This window comes from Xiphophorus couchianus, chromosome 18 (genome assembly GCF_001444195.1).
Source record: "Xiphophorus couchianus chromosome 18, X_couchianus-1.0, whole genome shotgun sequence".
Taxonomy (NCBI): domain Eukaryota; kingdom Metazoa; phylum Chordata; class Actinopteri; order Cyprinodontiformes; family Poeciliidae; genus Xiphophorus; species Xiphophorus couchianus.
The window spans coordinates 17,877,803-17,895,476 of record NC_040245.1 but is presented as its reverse complement, the minus strand read 5'-3'; the positions used below and the strand labels follow the sequence as shown (position 1 = coordinate 17,895,476).

The 17,674-nt window shown below is 37.3% G+C and overlaps 1 protein-coding gene across 1 annotated transcript in view; it reads left to right on the top strand.

Annotated features, from left to right (window-relative positions):
- pdgfd (platelet derived growth factor d) overlaps positions 1-9,659 on the top strand; it is a 65,557-nt gene extending 55,898 nt beyond the window's left edge. Inside the window, exons 6-7 of the mRNA XM_028045751.1 lie at positions 455-672; positions 5,410-9,659. Coding sequence (XP_027901552.1) covers positions 455-672; positions 5,410-5,544 — 353 coding nt within the window. The 3' untranslated portion in view covers positions 5,545-9,659. The remainder of the gene's footprint in view (positions 1-454; positions 673-5,409) is intronic.
- Positions 9,660-17,674: the final 8,015 nt, after the last annotated feature.

The following is a 17,674-nucleotide window of genomic DNA, read 5'->3' as shown; positions in this document are numbered from 1 at the left end:
GCATGATAGTAAAATGCTCTGCCTCTCAAACAGTACTATAAACAAAACATAAGTAAGTCTACACTGGAAGCAAAGTGAATAACATGGCACTGTGACCTATTTAAGATATGACAGACATTAATCTTTGAGATGATTGCACAGTGGTTAGAAGATGGTGCTTAAATTATTTTCTGGGTTTCACAGAGAACAGACAAAAGGAGGGTAAAATCTTTCTTTGACTGCAGGAGGTTTGTGGGTTGATACTGGTAGTAAAATTGTAACAGAACAGAATAGAATATATGTTAGTGATTCCACAGGGGAAATTGCTTATTTGATGACAAGCTACTCCATCTATCAGCAATATAGAATTTATATTATATATATATATATATATATATAAAACATATGAGGGTCACAAGTTGTCTTGCAGAATATAATTAGAAACTATTCTCTGTTTTCTCTTTTAAATACCCAGTTGATCTGAATCGTCTCCATGACGATGTCAAGCGGTATAGCTGCACACCTCGGAACTACTCTGTGAACCTTCGGGAGGAGCTGAAGACCACCAACGCTGTCTTCTTCCCTCGATGTCTGCTGGTGAAACGCTGCGGAGGCAACTGTGGCTGCGGGACCAATAACTGGAACACCGGCTGTACCTGTCAGCCCTCGAAAACCACTACAAAACTACACGAGGCAGGTTCTTTTGTAATGTAAAGGTGTTAGTTGATGCACAACTCAAAGGACATAAATGTTAAATACATTTGGGACTTTTAATTGACTTTTTTTCTTCAAACTGCTCTTTTCCAGAGTGGAGTGATTGTACGTACAGCTAACATCTGTAGCTAATTTTACAATAACAAATCAAAACACAAGCTTTATAACATAGTGGATTATCCTTTATCAAAAGTCAGCATGATTTGTACAAGTTCAAATGCAGTACAGTACATACACACTCACTTATATTTGGTCAAATGACCCCTATCGAGTTTCACCTAGACCAGGTGCTTCTTGTTGCAACCAACCACCTTCTTCCACAATTCTTGTTTGATAAAACACCACTATTCATATCATAAAAGGTGGAATTTGGCTAAATTGTACGGTTTTCTCAGATAGATCTGGCTTTTAAATATACGTCATAAATGTTCAACATGGTTCAGATTGGAGCTTTGGGAAGGGTAATAGAAGGGTTTGGTGTTAGCCTGCTTTATCCACTCCTAAAAACATTTTGATGTCTTTCTGGGACCAGCTGCTCAACATGGACTAAGCAAATGTTTTCCGGAGAGAAATGTTCTGGTTAGATTAAATAAGCAATGACCTATTTTGCCTTAATGACTCTGAGTATTTTTGGCATAGTCATGGTATTTCTACCAGAAACTTGTTGATGGCTACAGGTAGTCTGTGGTTGAGGTGGAACAATTTTAACCAAATTCTAGTGAGTGTGTATACATATATTTGAGCCTGTATATAAAATTGACTCTCATAGATTAGATAAACCACCAATAAAACTTCAGATGTGCACCTAAGTCTTCTTTTTAAAATATATATTTTTTTGTCTATTGATTCCATCATGAAGAAAGACTGGCTCAAATATACAACTTATGCATGTGATCAGTGCTTATAAACTTCCAATAGAAATTCTTATCTCCACAATCTCCAAAAATGCCAAATCCTGAATACAAAGGAATTTCCCTGAAACCTGAGTGAAATGATGACTGATGGCTTTATCCTGCTCAACAAAAAGACTGCAGAATAAATGTATTTTGAACTTGATGCCAGCAGTGTGTTTGAAAAAAGTTGGGACAAGGTCAAAGAGAATCCCATAGAGGATGATCTGTTCTGAGGTAACGGATTCACTGCTCCATCAAACACTCACTGAATATATTTTAACCGGCAGAAACTTCTATTTTTAGATGAAAGATGGCAGACTTTAAGGAGTTAATTATCTTCAAAATATAAAATTACTAGAACAGTGGAGCAATCCAGATACATTGCTAAATTCAGGGAACACGACTGAAAAGCATTGCTGAGTAGTTGTGCTCTATGGGTCTTCAGGACATGCAGCTTTAAAAACAAACATGACTCTGAAGTGGAAATGGCCACAGGGCCCCAGGAACGCCTCTGAAAATTATTGTTAGTGAGCAGAGTTCATACGGAGCACATCCCAGCTGTCACAGGCATACAGCGTGCACATCGGACAGGTCGGCAGCGGAAATTTAAAATTCTTTTTGAAATCGAGAAGGCATCATGCTTGCTAATGAGCACGGGGACTAACAGGCCTGTTATCACAGCACAGTGAGAAGTGAACATCTGTTGTGATATATATTAAGTTACAGCAGTCCATGTGGCTTGGCTAACTTTGACATCTCCATTAACAATGAATGGGTGAGTCTCCCAGCAACATATATTGCTATCAACATGGTTCCTGTTTCAGATGAGACCGTGCTGATTTAATAAGACTACTAAATTATAATTGGTACAAATTTCATACAATCCACTGAAGATGGATTTCTGCTCTCCAACTTAATAAAAAGAAGATTGGAAAATGTTAATCATTTGAAACTACATCTTTTTATCTCCTTTTTGTGCTTAAATTGATGTAGCTATAAATAGCAGGTTTTTGTCTGAACTTTCAAAATGCTGCTGTTTTACAAACTTATCTCCATAAATTAGATGACCTTTGAAAAGTTAATGTGTTTCCACAATTTGATTCAAAACACTCATATATTTTAAACACTCATTACACATACATACATAAAGTGATTGGTTGTTTCTAGTTAGCACTGGGAGAAGGCAAAGGAGCAAGATTTTATTTTTTCACAAATTATCTGCCTCATATCATACTGCCACAGCATACTGACAATTTTAACAAATATGTAAATACCAAAATTTTGTAAGAGTTGCAAACTGCAGCTGTAATATTAATTAACTAAAAATTATATTTATTTAAAAATATATTAATTGGCTTGTTGTTGAATTTGATCAATTAATTGTTTTGACACAACTGAGACATAATTTTAAAATATTCATATCTGAAAATACACCACTGTTTATGGAAAATTGCTATATGACTCACTTTTTGAGTGATCACTAAAATAAATTCATTTTTCTATGATATTTTAATTTGTTGAGCTGATTTTATATATGTAAGGATTGTAGGAATGTAAAGTATAACAATATGAGTAAAAGTGTTAAACTTTTGCTTTGTTAGTAAAAAAAAAAAAAAAAAAGACAAGCAAATACCCAAACTCAATACCTGTAAATGTGTCAGTGCCCATAAAACACCTAAACAAGATCTGCTGGTGAACATTCATCAGGATTTTCAAACATGTGCTTCTATTTAACTTTTATTCACACTTGAGTGAATTTCTCAGAGCACCTTAAAAAGATGGCGAGAGAGTAAGAGACCATGTAAAAGTAGAAATATATTGAGACGCTCAATGTGGGAGGAGAAGGAAGAAGAAGCTGAGCGTGTAGAGGCCGGCGCTGCATCAACAGCAAAAGCAACAGTGCACCAGTCTGGCTCTTTCTCTCTGCTTCTCATTTCCTTCTAGTCACTCCATCTTCTGAGCATTCTATCTTCCACCCCCTTCTCCCTCTCCTTTCATTCTTCCCAATTCCCATTTTCAATTTGTCCCTTTGCAATGCACCATTCTTGCTTTTTAAGCCTGTCATTCATTTCTTTTCTCTCGCTTCCCTCCATTTCTTTGTGCCTTTGTTCTCCTATAGCTTCATTATTGAAACGTGGTCCACAGGGCTCTTTTTCAGCCTTAGGCTCTTCTCAGAGTTAAAAACCACACAATAGGAATTTAGACAAAAGTGGGATTTGGGATTGTAATTGTTCTCTGTCTGTGAGTGTGTTAGCATGTAAATGTGTGGAATACAGTCAAAAAATGTGCAAGCATGAAAGAAGAGCGTTTGCCCGGATGAACAGTCAGATTTCGTATCTTCATGAATATTTTTCTGCTATGAATTTTTTGTGTGTCTGATGGGCAGCTTCTTCTGGATTTCTTGGTCTCATCGTGGATCTGTTACTGCTTTCTTTAGCAGCTACTACCAAAGGAAACAGCAACTGCGACACACAAGTATTACCGACACTGCAGCTTCTGTGCTGGGAAATCACACACACACACACCCCCACCAATTTCTTCATCCAGCCATGTTAAATAAATTCACTGCGTCACTTATGGATGCAGCAGCAACAATCGTTGAGAGTTGTTGCTGCTGTTGCCTCGCAGCCAGATGGTACTGGATTCAAACCTTTGGACAGGGACTTTCTTTGATGAGTTGCATGTTCTCCCTGTTCATACATGGGGTTTTTCCAGTCTCATACCTCCTATTCAAAAACCTTTCATTCTAACCTACCTTAACGTGTGCGCATGCAGGGTTGTCTGTCTGCCTTATGATGGAGCAGCATCTGACCAGTTTTTTGTTTTATAGAGTAATCTCTAAGCACATTTATGTTTCTTTGTAGCTTCAGGGTTTCCTTTCTGTGCCATGTATTTGTTGGAAATATTCATTTTTTATTGAGATCCCTTGGGACCTTCTCCTGTTTTCCAACAAAAACAAAATAACAAAAACACAACCTGGAAATAAGAAGAAACGAACGAGTGATAAAATACAGGATTTCCAGCATAGCTTGTTATTTTCAGCTGTCGGGGTGGTTGTTGTACCCCACATTTGTCCATCCTTATCTATTTAACTCTTTTTAAAGTAGAATAGCTGCAGCATATTCTGTAACACACAATTACTGAACATATCACCAGATCACTCTAAGACGTTTTCTTATATGTGATAGTATTTTTAATGCACCAAATCCCTTTTGAAACCTCTTACAGGTGTCCAAGTTAAAGGTTGTCAGCATTGCTCCCATCCTATGGAGTAAAGTTATTTCCTCCCCTACACTGCTTGGTCAGTGGTGTTTGATGGATCCTTGCCCACACTGCAGATAAATCTGGTGTCTCAGAGCACAACTGTAACAGTGTCCTAATGTCATTTCTGATGAGTAAGAGAGAGAAAACCTCTCTGTCCACCATGGGTAGCTGTCTGTCTGAGAGAGGAGTGTGATGCACATAGAGGGGTTGGGACCAACCACTCTGTCCCTCTGACCACAAGAGTGATAGACAAGCCCACCTGGCACAAAGTCTGTAAAGACTCTGTTGAATGCAGCCAGCCAGACGCTTCACTTATAGATCAGCCTACTAACTTTACATTATATGATAAGTAGAAAATATATCCATTCTCCTGCACGATGTGTCAAAATCTAACCTTTTGGCAACTTGCTCCTTTATTTGAGTCTTTTGCTGAAAAAATTCACAGGCATTCTTTCTAATTAAATAATTTAAGACATTTAGTTTCATAGTCATAGTGCGTTCTGTTTGGCTCAGTTGTTAAGTTTTCATCCATTTTTATCTCTTCCTTTGTCTCCTGTAGGTGCTGAAGTATGCCCCAGAGACCACTCCGTACCAGTACCAGCAGAGGCAGCGGGTGCGCTGGGTTATTGATGAAATTTTCCTCTCGCATCATGAAATGTGCGAATGTGCGTGTCCGCTGCAGCCTCCTCGCTGAGACACTGATTCCGGCTCTTGCATCTAGAACTGATGGATGAATTATTTTCCCTGTTTTGCAATAGACTCTATATCCCAAACAACACCGCTGACAAACATGCAGCAGAAAAGAGGGCAACAATCTGACTGATGCACTGCAGCTTGCATTGTACAAAATGACATTTGCTTCAGAAAGTAAATGACTTTCTCTGAGCATAGATTGCTTTCTTCCTTTAGAAGTGGACAAAAGTTTCCGATGAGACAATTTCTCATATTTCTTTAAGCCTTCTCTGTTCATACCAAATCTTAACTCAATGTACTGTGTCTTACAGGAGTATTAAAACCCTTCAACCTTTGTCACATTTTTGTCATATTAGAACCAGGAATTTCAATTTGTTTTTGGAGATTTTATGTGATAAATCAAGACAAATTATAATTCTACAGTAAAAGGAAAAGGACACATACGTTTCTATTTTATACTTAATAATCAGAAAAATTCCTACTGAGTCTGATGAAACCTGAACAGCACCCCCACAGTATGATGTTGCCACCGCCATGTATCACTATGGGTTTTTAGGGTAATGTGTTTTACTCTTTTTATAATTACCAAAGTTTCTTCTTCCAAATAGTTGCCGTATCCCAAACATACATTGGATGAGCTACAAACGGGGCATCTTGTGACTTTGTTTTTCAGCAATGGCTTTTTTCTTGCAATTCTACGATAAGGGTCAGATTTGAGATTGTTTAACTAATTGTTGTCCTGGTGACAGATTATCCCAACTAAAGTGTGGCTCTCTTCTCTACTCCAGGCTTACCATGAGCCTCTTTCCTTCTCTGGTTATTGCTCTCCATTCCTAGCCTTTCAGCTTTGATGGACAGTCATGTATTGGTAGGTTTATGGTTGTCTAACATCATTTTGAAATGATGAGTTAAACAGTTCTCATGGAACGTTGCTTGGAGTATTGTACCTGACAATTAAAAAGGGATATGTTTATCTATGCCACAGATTTTATCTCCTTCCTATTCTTTAATTTCCCTTCCTCCCCAAACTACACAGTACCTTTTGTGGGTGTAATGGTTGTGGAAAGACAAAATGTGTAAAAGAAAATTAAGGGGTGTGAATATGTCGGTTTAAACTGAATAATGTTTTTCTTTAAAAGGAAACAGAAAAAAAAACACATTTGAAAGAAATTAACTGTGTTGAAAGTTACTTTAGGTTTCAAACGGCTTTACTAGTTGCCAATCTGACTTAAGTAAAACTAAATTTACCCAGTGCACTCTTTACGCTTTCTGGGTTTTCCTTTGTTTCATGTTTATGCATTTGCAGGGTTTTGTGTTTAATGACTGTTTCGAGAAACTTCATGCAAATCCTTTGCCAGGAGGAGGCTGAAATGAGTGAATGAGAGGAAGAAGGAGGGAGGGAGAAAGTTTACACCAAAATAACACATTGCTAGTTGTGAAATTAGGCAAACTAGAACCCTTCAGGTCTGAATTTTACAAATTTCACACAAACATGAAGTACAAAAACATTCACTCTAGGGAATTTTAGGCTCAAAACCAATGCATATGTGCAAAGTGTGGCTTTATTTTGCTCAAATTTAATTCAAATGTTCCCCTTGACTTTGTGTGTCGGTCAGTTCATTCACCCCAGAACACACATTCCCTTCATCACTCACCTTATAAGACATCAAAGAAAGCATCGGATCGCGCTGCAGGGCCAAGCCCATTTTCATTCCTGAGCTTTCCTGGCATTCCGGCTGCTAAGCGAAATCCTGCTGCAGCGGATAAAGCCGTGAACCTCGGACCCCAAACACATTGCAGAGGAAAGAGAGCTGGAAACTCAGGAAGAGCAACAGAGAGGAAGTTTTTTTCTAAAGGTGTCTGAACAGTCAGAACGTCTATTTGTAGATTAGCAGTATTTCAGGGTGAGACACTTTCTGCACAAATAAGAGCAAGCCTCCTGTGAAAATACAATTAATACTTGAATGTGTGCGTGTGTCAGTCTAATAGCTCAGGAAGAGACCCTTTTGTTTTAAAAGGTGGAGGGTTATGAACAGTCTGTGAGAGTTGGCAGCAGCTGCGGAAATGTGAATGGTCAGCGTGTGCAAGGTGTGTGCATGATATCAAACCAGTCAGTAGCAGCAAAACAGTATACTGTTTGCAAAACCAAGCAAATGTCTATAAATGTGTTAAACTGTTCATCTGTCACTTTTCTTCTAACCTCTCCCATTCCTCCTTCCTAACACACAGACTCATGTGCAGGCTGGATTTCAACAGAGAAAATTAGATTTCACATGCTACCTCACCTCTAAAAGCTGAAAAACATAAGAGCTTGACATAGAAATGGTTCTGCAGTCAGAGTGTAACCCAATCAGTGCAGGGGTTTTGCATGCATGTGTGTGATGCAAGACACGGCTGTTAAGTTCCTGGACATTTAATACTCTAATGTTGCCAGTTGTCACGTTTTTAGGTAATTTATACCAGGCAACACTGATAAACAAGTGTGGGTTAATTTATTGGCTCCCCTTATAGGGATGTGTGTAAATCCTCTCTGTGTTTCATTTTATTCGGATGGTGAAAAGTTTAAACAACTACAACTTTTAAAATGAGTACAATTATTCTGTTGATTATAAGAAAACAAGCACAGGTGGTTGATACAAATGGAAATTTTCTTTTAAAAAAAGTTCTAAGCTTATATATCAAATATTTGATAAAACACTATTTCTCTTTAATATTTTTTTTTCTTATGTTTACTTTTTCTTTCATTTAAATTTCATAGTAAATAGGACCAGAGACATCCAGTAAGGGCAACTCATTCATTGAAGTTAGTGAAATACAGTAAGTGTTTGAACGCATTTTTGTTCGGGTTTTTTTTTTTTTTCCTAAAAAACTTAAATTAGTGTCATCTGATCAAAGCACACAGTCCAAGTTACAGTCCAACTAGAATTTAAGTTTATGAAGTTTGGACAGGTGAGCGTTATTCTGCTGCGTCTCCCATCAGAAATCATCTAATGGCTGTTATGGAGACTTTGTGACCCCAAGGTGACACTCCGTGCTGCTAACAGGAAGCTTCGAAGATTGAAGATTGAAGATTTGTACCTCCCTTATCGTCCTGCTCGATGTGTAGTGACAAGATAAATATGGTTCCTGGTCCAGCTTAATGCCAACTGGCTTGAAGAAACTGGCCTCTATGTCACCTCACATTTCAACTTGAGGGAATCAGGAAGTGAGGAACTCTTAGCAAACAGTTTAAAGAAAAAAAAATCTGACTACTATATTTATTACAAACAAAATATAACGATTGTAAATATATGAGCAAGAATTATTTGTATTCAAATTAAAAGTTGTATTACTTGACTTTTTTTTCAATTTAAGATTATGGTGCTAGAATAATCGTAATTTTTCTAAGAGGCGGCAACAAATGTGTCTATATCTGAATACACGTGTGTTGCATTTGAAAATGCTCAACGTTTATGAAAGGGACCAAACATTACCCTGTATGCAGCAAATTGTTTATGCATGTCTTTGCTTTTAACTCTAGAAGGAAAAAGAAAGACTGATTGGGGTAAATTAGTGTATCAATGTCAATAAAATATCTGGACATTTTATTGATGACACTAAAAAGAAATATTTTACACAACCTAAAGAGTAAATGAACGCAATCAATTGCAAATGTATGCATTGTAAAAATATGTGTGGATGTGTGTGTGCATCCTGTGTCTGCCACTTTCTTTGTGTTAACAGCACATTCCATTGTTAGCTCCAAAGTGACGCTTTTCTTTTAACAGATAAGAGGTTTTGTTTTCTCACACAGTTCCTTACAGAAACCTTCACACATTCATTTGGTTCACTTACAAGTAATGGAATCAGTGCCACACAGTTTTACTTTTTAAACAGATTTATTCCAATATTATTTTACTTATGTGCAATCAGATGACTGTACTGTTGTCAACTCAGAGAAAGTTTCTGATTTCAGATTGGCAAAACAAAGTAGTCAATGTCCTTTGTTGCATTGTGAAAAAAAAAATTATAATAATGACCAAACTCTATGCTTCACTTCAGTAATTTATTGTTTCTTTCTGTTTTGTTTTATTAAAATATCAGCTGGCTAGTTTTGATAAATAAAATATTTGAGACAGCACCGTGTCCAGTTCTTTGTTTTATTTCTAAAAACTGTTTTTGCAAACAAAATTGGAGAAGCTCCAAGTTTAAACATGAGAGCAGGGAGAAAGTAAGAAGATATAGAGCAACAGATGTGGCGTAATGACACAGAGACTCGTCTGTTGCTTAGGTGTCAAAGACCTCACACAGTCGACAGAGAACAAAGATCACCACAGTTATCCAAAAATTTACTCTTATGTGTTATCTACCAGCTTCTGGTTTAGGAAGGGTGGAATAATGAAGAAGTTTACTCTTTGTAATCTGAGAAAGGGAGTTTATTGCAAGTGTTGTGACTGATTGGATCCTTTGAGCTGCTACCAGTTCAGTCAGATACATTAGATCTGGGTTCAGATAAGACTGTGAAACTGCAGTATAGCAAAAAAACTTATGTTTTATAAACAATAATTAAGTTGGTGTTAAATTAGCATTTTTTTCTGGTAACAAACTGCCACAAAGTATAAATCAGGTTTTTACTTTAGTGTCGAATGTCTGTTTTAGAATACATTCACCACCATTGACAAAAAACATTTTCACTTTTCTGCAAAATTCAGCAACTGCACATGTAGATAGATAAGGCAGTTCAATGTTTCGTAAACAGCGAGTCCGAGCAGAGACTAAGTCTGAGCGGGAGGAGAAGTTTTGAGTACAAGCATTACAAGTTTTGAGAAGAAAGATATAAAGTTCTGCTTTCAAAATAAAAAGTGAGCAAAAGTATTAAATGTTTTGAGAACAAAAGATATGAAATTCTGCTTTCAGACTGAAAATGTGTGCTCTTGGATTATGGCAGAAAAATACCTCCATAGCCCTGTCTGTGCTGCACGGAAGGTAAAACGAAATCTGAGGGTTTTGGCCAGAGATTAAAGAGGCAAAAATAAAAGGTCATGGTCCCAAGATAGTCCCCTTTTCAAATATGAGGTGAAACAAACAGCATGTGCTTATTGTCAAGAATGCACAATTGTTCGTTTTTTTTATTCTGACAGTACATAACTGTGAATTATGGTCCCTTTGTTTTGCATTTCTATGCATACACAGTCAATCTGCATTTTGAATCAGATGTTGAAATAAAGCATAAAGTGCATACAAAATGCTCCAAACATCAATATTTATCTGATTTCACTATAGCTTATTGTGTCAAAGACTGATTTAAATAAATGTCCTATGTTACCAGATTAATGGACTGTTTATGGTGTCTCTTGAAGTGTGTGGATGTTGTGCTACTTAGACACTGAAACGTCAGCCAAAAACATCTGCATTTTGTCATTTTTTAGATTCAGTTCTTTTTGCCCATTTGTTGCCATTTTTCAGACAAAATCCCTTTTCATTACGAATAGTTATCAGAACCCCTTTTATAGACAGCACCTGTGGTTTCTGAAGAGTGTTTTGTTTTTAGTAAGCAGCTAATTTAACAAGACTGTGTCCAACTGAAGGACATGAGACAATGTGTACTGTTGCAAAAGTTAGCAGATCTTCACGCTGATCCACAATCCTTGTGCAATTTTAGGGATAAATGAAGGTTCATATTTACCCCAGTTTATGCAAATTGTGTTCAGTGGGTTAGAACATCTGCCTCACTGGCAACCAATTTGAAACGGCACACTGAATTGAAGCCTGTCGAGAGCCTTGGAAAATACCTGCAAGCAACAGATAAAAACAACACACCATTATAAAAGTGTACCTTGGGAGAGCAGCTGTGACATTAACTCAGAATTACATTTGTAATGCTCTGGTTAAGAAGGCCTCCTCTAAAAAAATAAAAGAACCAAGAGATAAATGATAGACTATGGGGTCCCCCTTGAAGACAAAGAAGGATCAAAAAATAAAAGAGTAGTCTACAACAAAATAAAACCATCTCTAATTTCCTAATCTTTTCCAAAAAGATAGTTTCTAGTAAACTTTTAAGAGGCAATGATCAGCAGTTTTTCTTTCTGGGATTTTGAAGGTTTCTCAGAGACTTTGGGCACAATACTTTTACTTAGGTGTTGACAGCATAATGTATAGAATGCCATATGTAAAAAAAATTTAAAAATGGACAAATGTTCTGCCATAGTAGGTACAGTTTATCCCTTATATTCAACCCACTCCAAAGATTCCCTATCAAATTCAAGTCAGAACTCTGACTGGGTCACTCAAAAACATTAATGTTACTTTCAGTCAGAAGAAACGTTTTGGTCAAATTAAAAGATTACTTTGGGATTGGCAGGTGGTGTAGCAGTAGAGCAGGCGACACCAAACAGAGGCTAGTACTTGACGTCACTAGTGTTCAGCTTCTAACTTGGGACATTTGCTGTCTGTCTTTTCCCTCTTCTCTCTGCCCATATCCTGTCTGATTACTGTAAATAAAGGCCTTTAGATGAAAAAAGAATAAACCCAGATTTTAAAAAGAAGGGGCCATATATTTAAAACAGCTCTCACTTTTTAAAATGCCAACACTCCCAGCCTTAGCATTGTACCCATGCATTTTTCTACATTTCTCAAGGCTGTTTCCTGTCTTTTTTGTTGCTGTGACAACCCTTTCTGTGCTGTTATCATAACGCAGCAGTCTCCCACATACAGCCAGACAGCCACATCCCAAAGTCTACCAACAAGCTAGACATTTGTCCATCTGACACCCATCACTGAGCTTTTTTTTTTTCCCCCCCACAGAACAGAAATTCAACAAAGCAAAGTAGACTCTTTAGTCTAGAGGGAGCAGAGCAAGACTGAATACAAAACACACATGGAGGCAAACAGGAGTGATCAGCATGAAGATTGAGGTTTAAAAGTGGAGCAAACAAAGAACAAGACAGTAGGGAAAGGGAGATCAATCAGAAAAAAAGGTCAGCAAGAGTTGGGTTATGTTGTTTATTTGAACTCATCATTCAGAAGGGCTTGTACTATGTCTGTTGGCAGCTTCTTATCTTTTCCTTGTAGTCCAGAAAATATACTTTAAATACCACTCATTTGTCCTGCAGAATATCCTGCCCTCAGGTTGGGATCTTATTCTTCCTAAATTTGCACACGTTTGTACGTAGTCATTGAAGCTCCCCTGGTCTTCATTACTGAATAATCTCACCGATGCACTCAGCCTTTCCTGCACTTCATGCTGGTATCCTGTTGTTATTTCCATCCATGACTTACTTCAGAATGAAGTCTTTAAGTATCTTTTCCCGCTCAGGCTCAAAATACTCTTGGCTTTTCTAATCAGTAAACTGAGGTTACCTGGGCAACAAAGAAATAAAAACATGAAGAGCACGAGAACTTAGTGTTTCTCAACCAGCATATTATTTTAAATGTCCTCTGTTACATTTGTCATTTCCTCTAAAAGCATCTTTGATACTCAGACCTAGAACCTTAAAAATATAGTAACAAATCAAGCATGAATCAATTCCAGAGACATTCTCATATTCACAGACAGCACTGCATATTTATTACATGTTGACATGATCTGTGCAGGTACAAATCACAATTATAAATCATGAAGACAGAAATGCATTTTTGACTAACAAGTCAGTACTGTCAAAAACTTTTAGCGCTGAAAGCGTACAAATATTTCAGTTAGGTGCAGTTGCCTCTGGAAATATAGATATTTATTCTTGCACAGCCTCAACAGCACATATAAATTATTTTAATTTATTGAAATTAAGTGGATTGCATATAAACTGTACAATTTAGTTCAATTCAGCTTGTTGTCAGTCAGAACTGAGGTATATTTGTTGTGAAAAATGGGTGGTTGAAAAAAGTTTTGCCAAAAGCATGAGATAATGTAGGGTGGAGAGGTTTTTGTGTTTAATTAGCATGGATAACATTTGAAACGAGAAGAAAAGAAAAATCTGAATGGATGATGGATCCAACGAGTTGGGAGTTATTCCTGACTTGAGTTGAAGAAAAGCAATGAAAGAAGTTTTTGGAGAAGAGAAGACAGAGTTAAACAGAGAAAAGGCTCAAAAATAAAAAAATAAATAAAAATTCAGACACAGAGAGAAAAGGCGACACATGGACAGATGATGAGGAGGTGGAGGAGAGCCGATGAAGTCACTGAGGCGTGTAGAAAAGAGTGGTGAGAATATGACCCTCAACTGAGACACGATGTAGCAAGACAGCAATGGCCTACATCACCAACACGGGAGGGTTACTGTCAATCTGGCAGGCTGTTTTTTCCCCAATCAGAGGCTGATTTCCATCATGAGAGATAGCATTCCTCTCTATGACAGCTTAATGTTGCACAATTTCCACCAAACAATAGCAATGGCAACAAAATTGCTTCCCCCCCCTTTACTGGGATGTTTCCATGGATAAGAAGCAAAGACTACAGATGCAGATTTCACTCAGATGACTTTGACCTCACTTCTGTTAGAAGTCCTTCGTATGTCTGAGTCTAACATTTCAACCCGTCATCATTTAAACTTCTCACATTTTGTCACTTTACTGCCACAAACATCAATTCGACTACTACTGTGTACTTTGAATATTAATGCACAACATAATTTTCTTTCGTTTTTTTTGCATGTGAAAGAATTTTATAAACATGCATCACTTTATTTCTTCTTCACACTTAAGCACTTCTTTGTCAGTCAGTCACATAAAATCAAAATTAAATTCACTGGCATCTGTGGTTCTAGTGAGGAAGAAAATATGTAGAGGTTCAAGAAAACCAAACACTTTTGCAAAGCACTATATTTTATAACCACTGAACCACACACAGATATAAGCAGTCACCCATCTACAACACCCACACCATTATTCTTGTGTTCGCCACAAACCTCAGGTCCTTCATCCCTGTCCCTCGCTCCCATCCTACCCTTCTTTCACCCTACATTATAGAACAGCTTTCATTTAGGTATGAATATTAGATATTTCTCCTGAATTATAGAAAACGACCGTAAGTGAGGAATATGCAGAGATAGTGATAAAAAGGAGTGCTGTACTTGTCGGTCTTCACCCGCACTTTCAAAATAGTCCAATAAAAATGACATTCTCAGATCCAAACTGTTCCATTAAATAAATGATTAATATAAAGTGCAAGCAAAGAGGTGAGATATCTGTCTCTCTCTCTGAGCTGTTTTGCATCAAAGACAATAAAACTGCAGGATTTCTTCATATTTCTGACTGATAGTCTACAGAGGCAGGTTAGTGTGTACTCAGAGCGAAAATATGTTATAGCTGTTCTCTTGTTTGGGATATTTCACCCAAGTTGGCTTTGGGATGCATTCGCTGATGAATTATACCTGGAATGAAGACAAGCAACAGTTTATTCCTTAAAAGTGCCTGGTGTTAGAAACAAAATTTATGGCAGCATCATATTGGCAACTGAACAGAGCAAGGAGACCTCTGAAAGACAATAAGGAGGAGAGTCCAGGAAGAAACAACAATAAAAGCCCAGAGGCACCAGACTTACTTTAATTTGATGAAAGTGGTTCAGCTTACGCCGTGTGTGTGATCTTGTATTTGATACATTGTATCATTTTCCTAATACATACTACATGGTATGGACCAATCGTTCCTTATGGGACCCGAAGCCAGTGTCCCATAAGAAGATGTGCTGTGTTTGTGTTAGGGGCTAGATATAGGACTAATGTATGAATTGAGCTTAAGTCAGGTTTAGGATTAGGCATGCAGTGGTAATGGTTAAGTTTAGGATAAGTGTCACAGTTGGGCTATAGAAATGAATGAAAAATGAATGGAAGAGTAAGTTCTTGTGAAAGTAGACGCGTGTGTGTGTGTGTGTGTGTGTGTGTGTGTGTGTGTGTGTGTGTGCGTGTGTGTGTGTGTGTGTGTGTGTGTGTAGGTGTGTGTGTGTGTGTGTGTGTGTGTGTGTGTGTGTGTGTGTGTGTGTGTGTGTGTGTGTGTGTGTGTGTGTGTGTGTGTGTGTCCTTGTTTTGATACAATCTAAGGATTCTTCCTTTATTTACTTGAAGTACCTGGTGCATAGGTGGAATGAGTTTTTCCTTGTACTTTCATTATTATTCCGGTGACTTTTGCAGTCAAAGAAATGTATTCGAACAAAAGCAGTAATAAAAAAAATCATAGACAAACAAATGCGCAGAGAGAAATACAGTTGACACTGTCAGTAGATTACACTATTTAACCTAACTTGCATTCTTTTAAACTGCTAGTACAAGTCAGAATAGCCTGCACAATTAGCAATAATAGTGAATTGTTTTACAAGCAGTTGGAGCATCGAGGCAGTTACATATTAAAGGAATCTAACGTAAGCACTGAGCTGAAAGGTAGTTTGTCTGCAGCAGAGATTATACACAGATGAAACCACACACGGCTAAGAGACAACAAGGAATTAATGACTGGGTGACCTGAAATGCACTTTTCCTCTTAGGTTTGATTAATTGGAGTTCCTGTCTGACTCTGTATTTGCTTTGCACAGGGATTCCCGAGAGCTGCTCAGTAATTCATTTGTTCATACTATTGCCTTGAAGCAAAAAGGTCTTGGGTTCAACTGGTGAATGAAAACTTCTGAATCTACAGACAGCAATGAAAATATACTCAAAAACATTCCGTCTTACTCTGACCTTTAACAAATAGAAATATGTTTATAATTCTAACTGAAGTAGAATATGAAACATTTAATCTAATTTGATGTCAGACAGTGATAGAAAATAAGTCGTGTTTACAAGTTTACCTTATAATCCAATTTTAACTGTACCCACTAAAGGTTTTGACTCTTAGTCTAAACCGTATTACACAACATAAATATCTAAGCCTCTGAAAGGATTTGCATGTTTCTTACTGTGAGAAAAATGAGATAAACTTCCAGGCACCAGTCTGTAAGACCAGTGCACCAGGAGCAGGAAGAAAGGTTGCCAGTCATCCTGCATTCACTGTACGAATGCAGGTGAGTCAGGACACCTGTCTCAAGTGATGGATCAGTCTGCAGGAAGCAACATGAGTGTGACACTCATCACCAAGTATCTGAGTAGACAAACTGTGGTCAGCTCTCTGTACTGGATGACAAGCACCAGCCTTGACACAAACTACATAGACAATTTAAAAAAAGAAATGTTATCTTGTTCTACATGGTTGGAGTATCGACTGTTGGATTTGTCCTATGAAGTGAACGCAGCATCTAAAGTTTATTTTATGCACAAATAGGACGTATTGATGGAAAAACACAACCTAAGGACAGATGAACATAGACTGTTAGGTAGGATACAGAATGTAATAACACTGATCTTAACTACAGAGAACACAAATGTTTTTCAGGTAGCTACCATCCTTTCAGCCAAATATGAGAAATTCAATATTTATTTAGAAAAATCTATTGGATCATTTTCCTCAATAAAATACGGTTAACTCCGTGTCTCGCCTAAATAACTGGGATATATTTATTTATAACTAGGATTTTATGGATATGTAAGAACTTCAAAGCACAACAACGTCATGGTGATGTGTATTAAAGAAAATTTAACTCAGTTCAAGTGCAAATTACATCTCTGTAAGGAGTAAAGTCATATCGATTTACATTGTCTAAGAACGTTATTCCATTCAGAACTGCTTATGTTTCTTTTTGAGATGGATCCATTTAGGTGTCCGAAATATTTTTCCGAGATTTTGGTTTGCATTGACCCAGCTCCTGCACATTTATGATGCCGATCTCCTGTTTTACCAAATACAAAAGGAGCACCAATTGTCTGTGATCTAATTACTGGATCACAAACTAGTTTGAGATTATTTAAGTTATAAAGAAACAATCCTCATCTAGAGTAAAACATTAATCAACTGGAACTAAAGGACCAAAGGTGAATCAAGAAAATGCCCAGACTATACAACCAGAAACACCAGGATGGATCCATACTTTCATGTTGCTTACTTCAAATCATCTGAGTGATACTTATTTTACCAGTTAATGTATTTTTAGTATATTGTCTAATTGTCTAGTTCTGGTGAGCCTGCATGAATTTTAGCCTCAGTTTCCTGAATTTAACTGTTATTAGTAGGACCCAGCTTGGTCTTCTGCTGCTCCCCATCTGCTTCCAGGATCAACATGTTGTCTATTTACA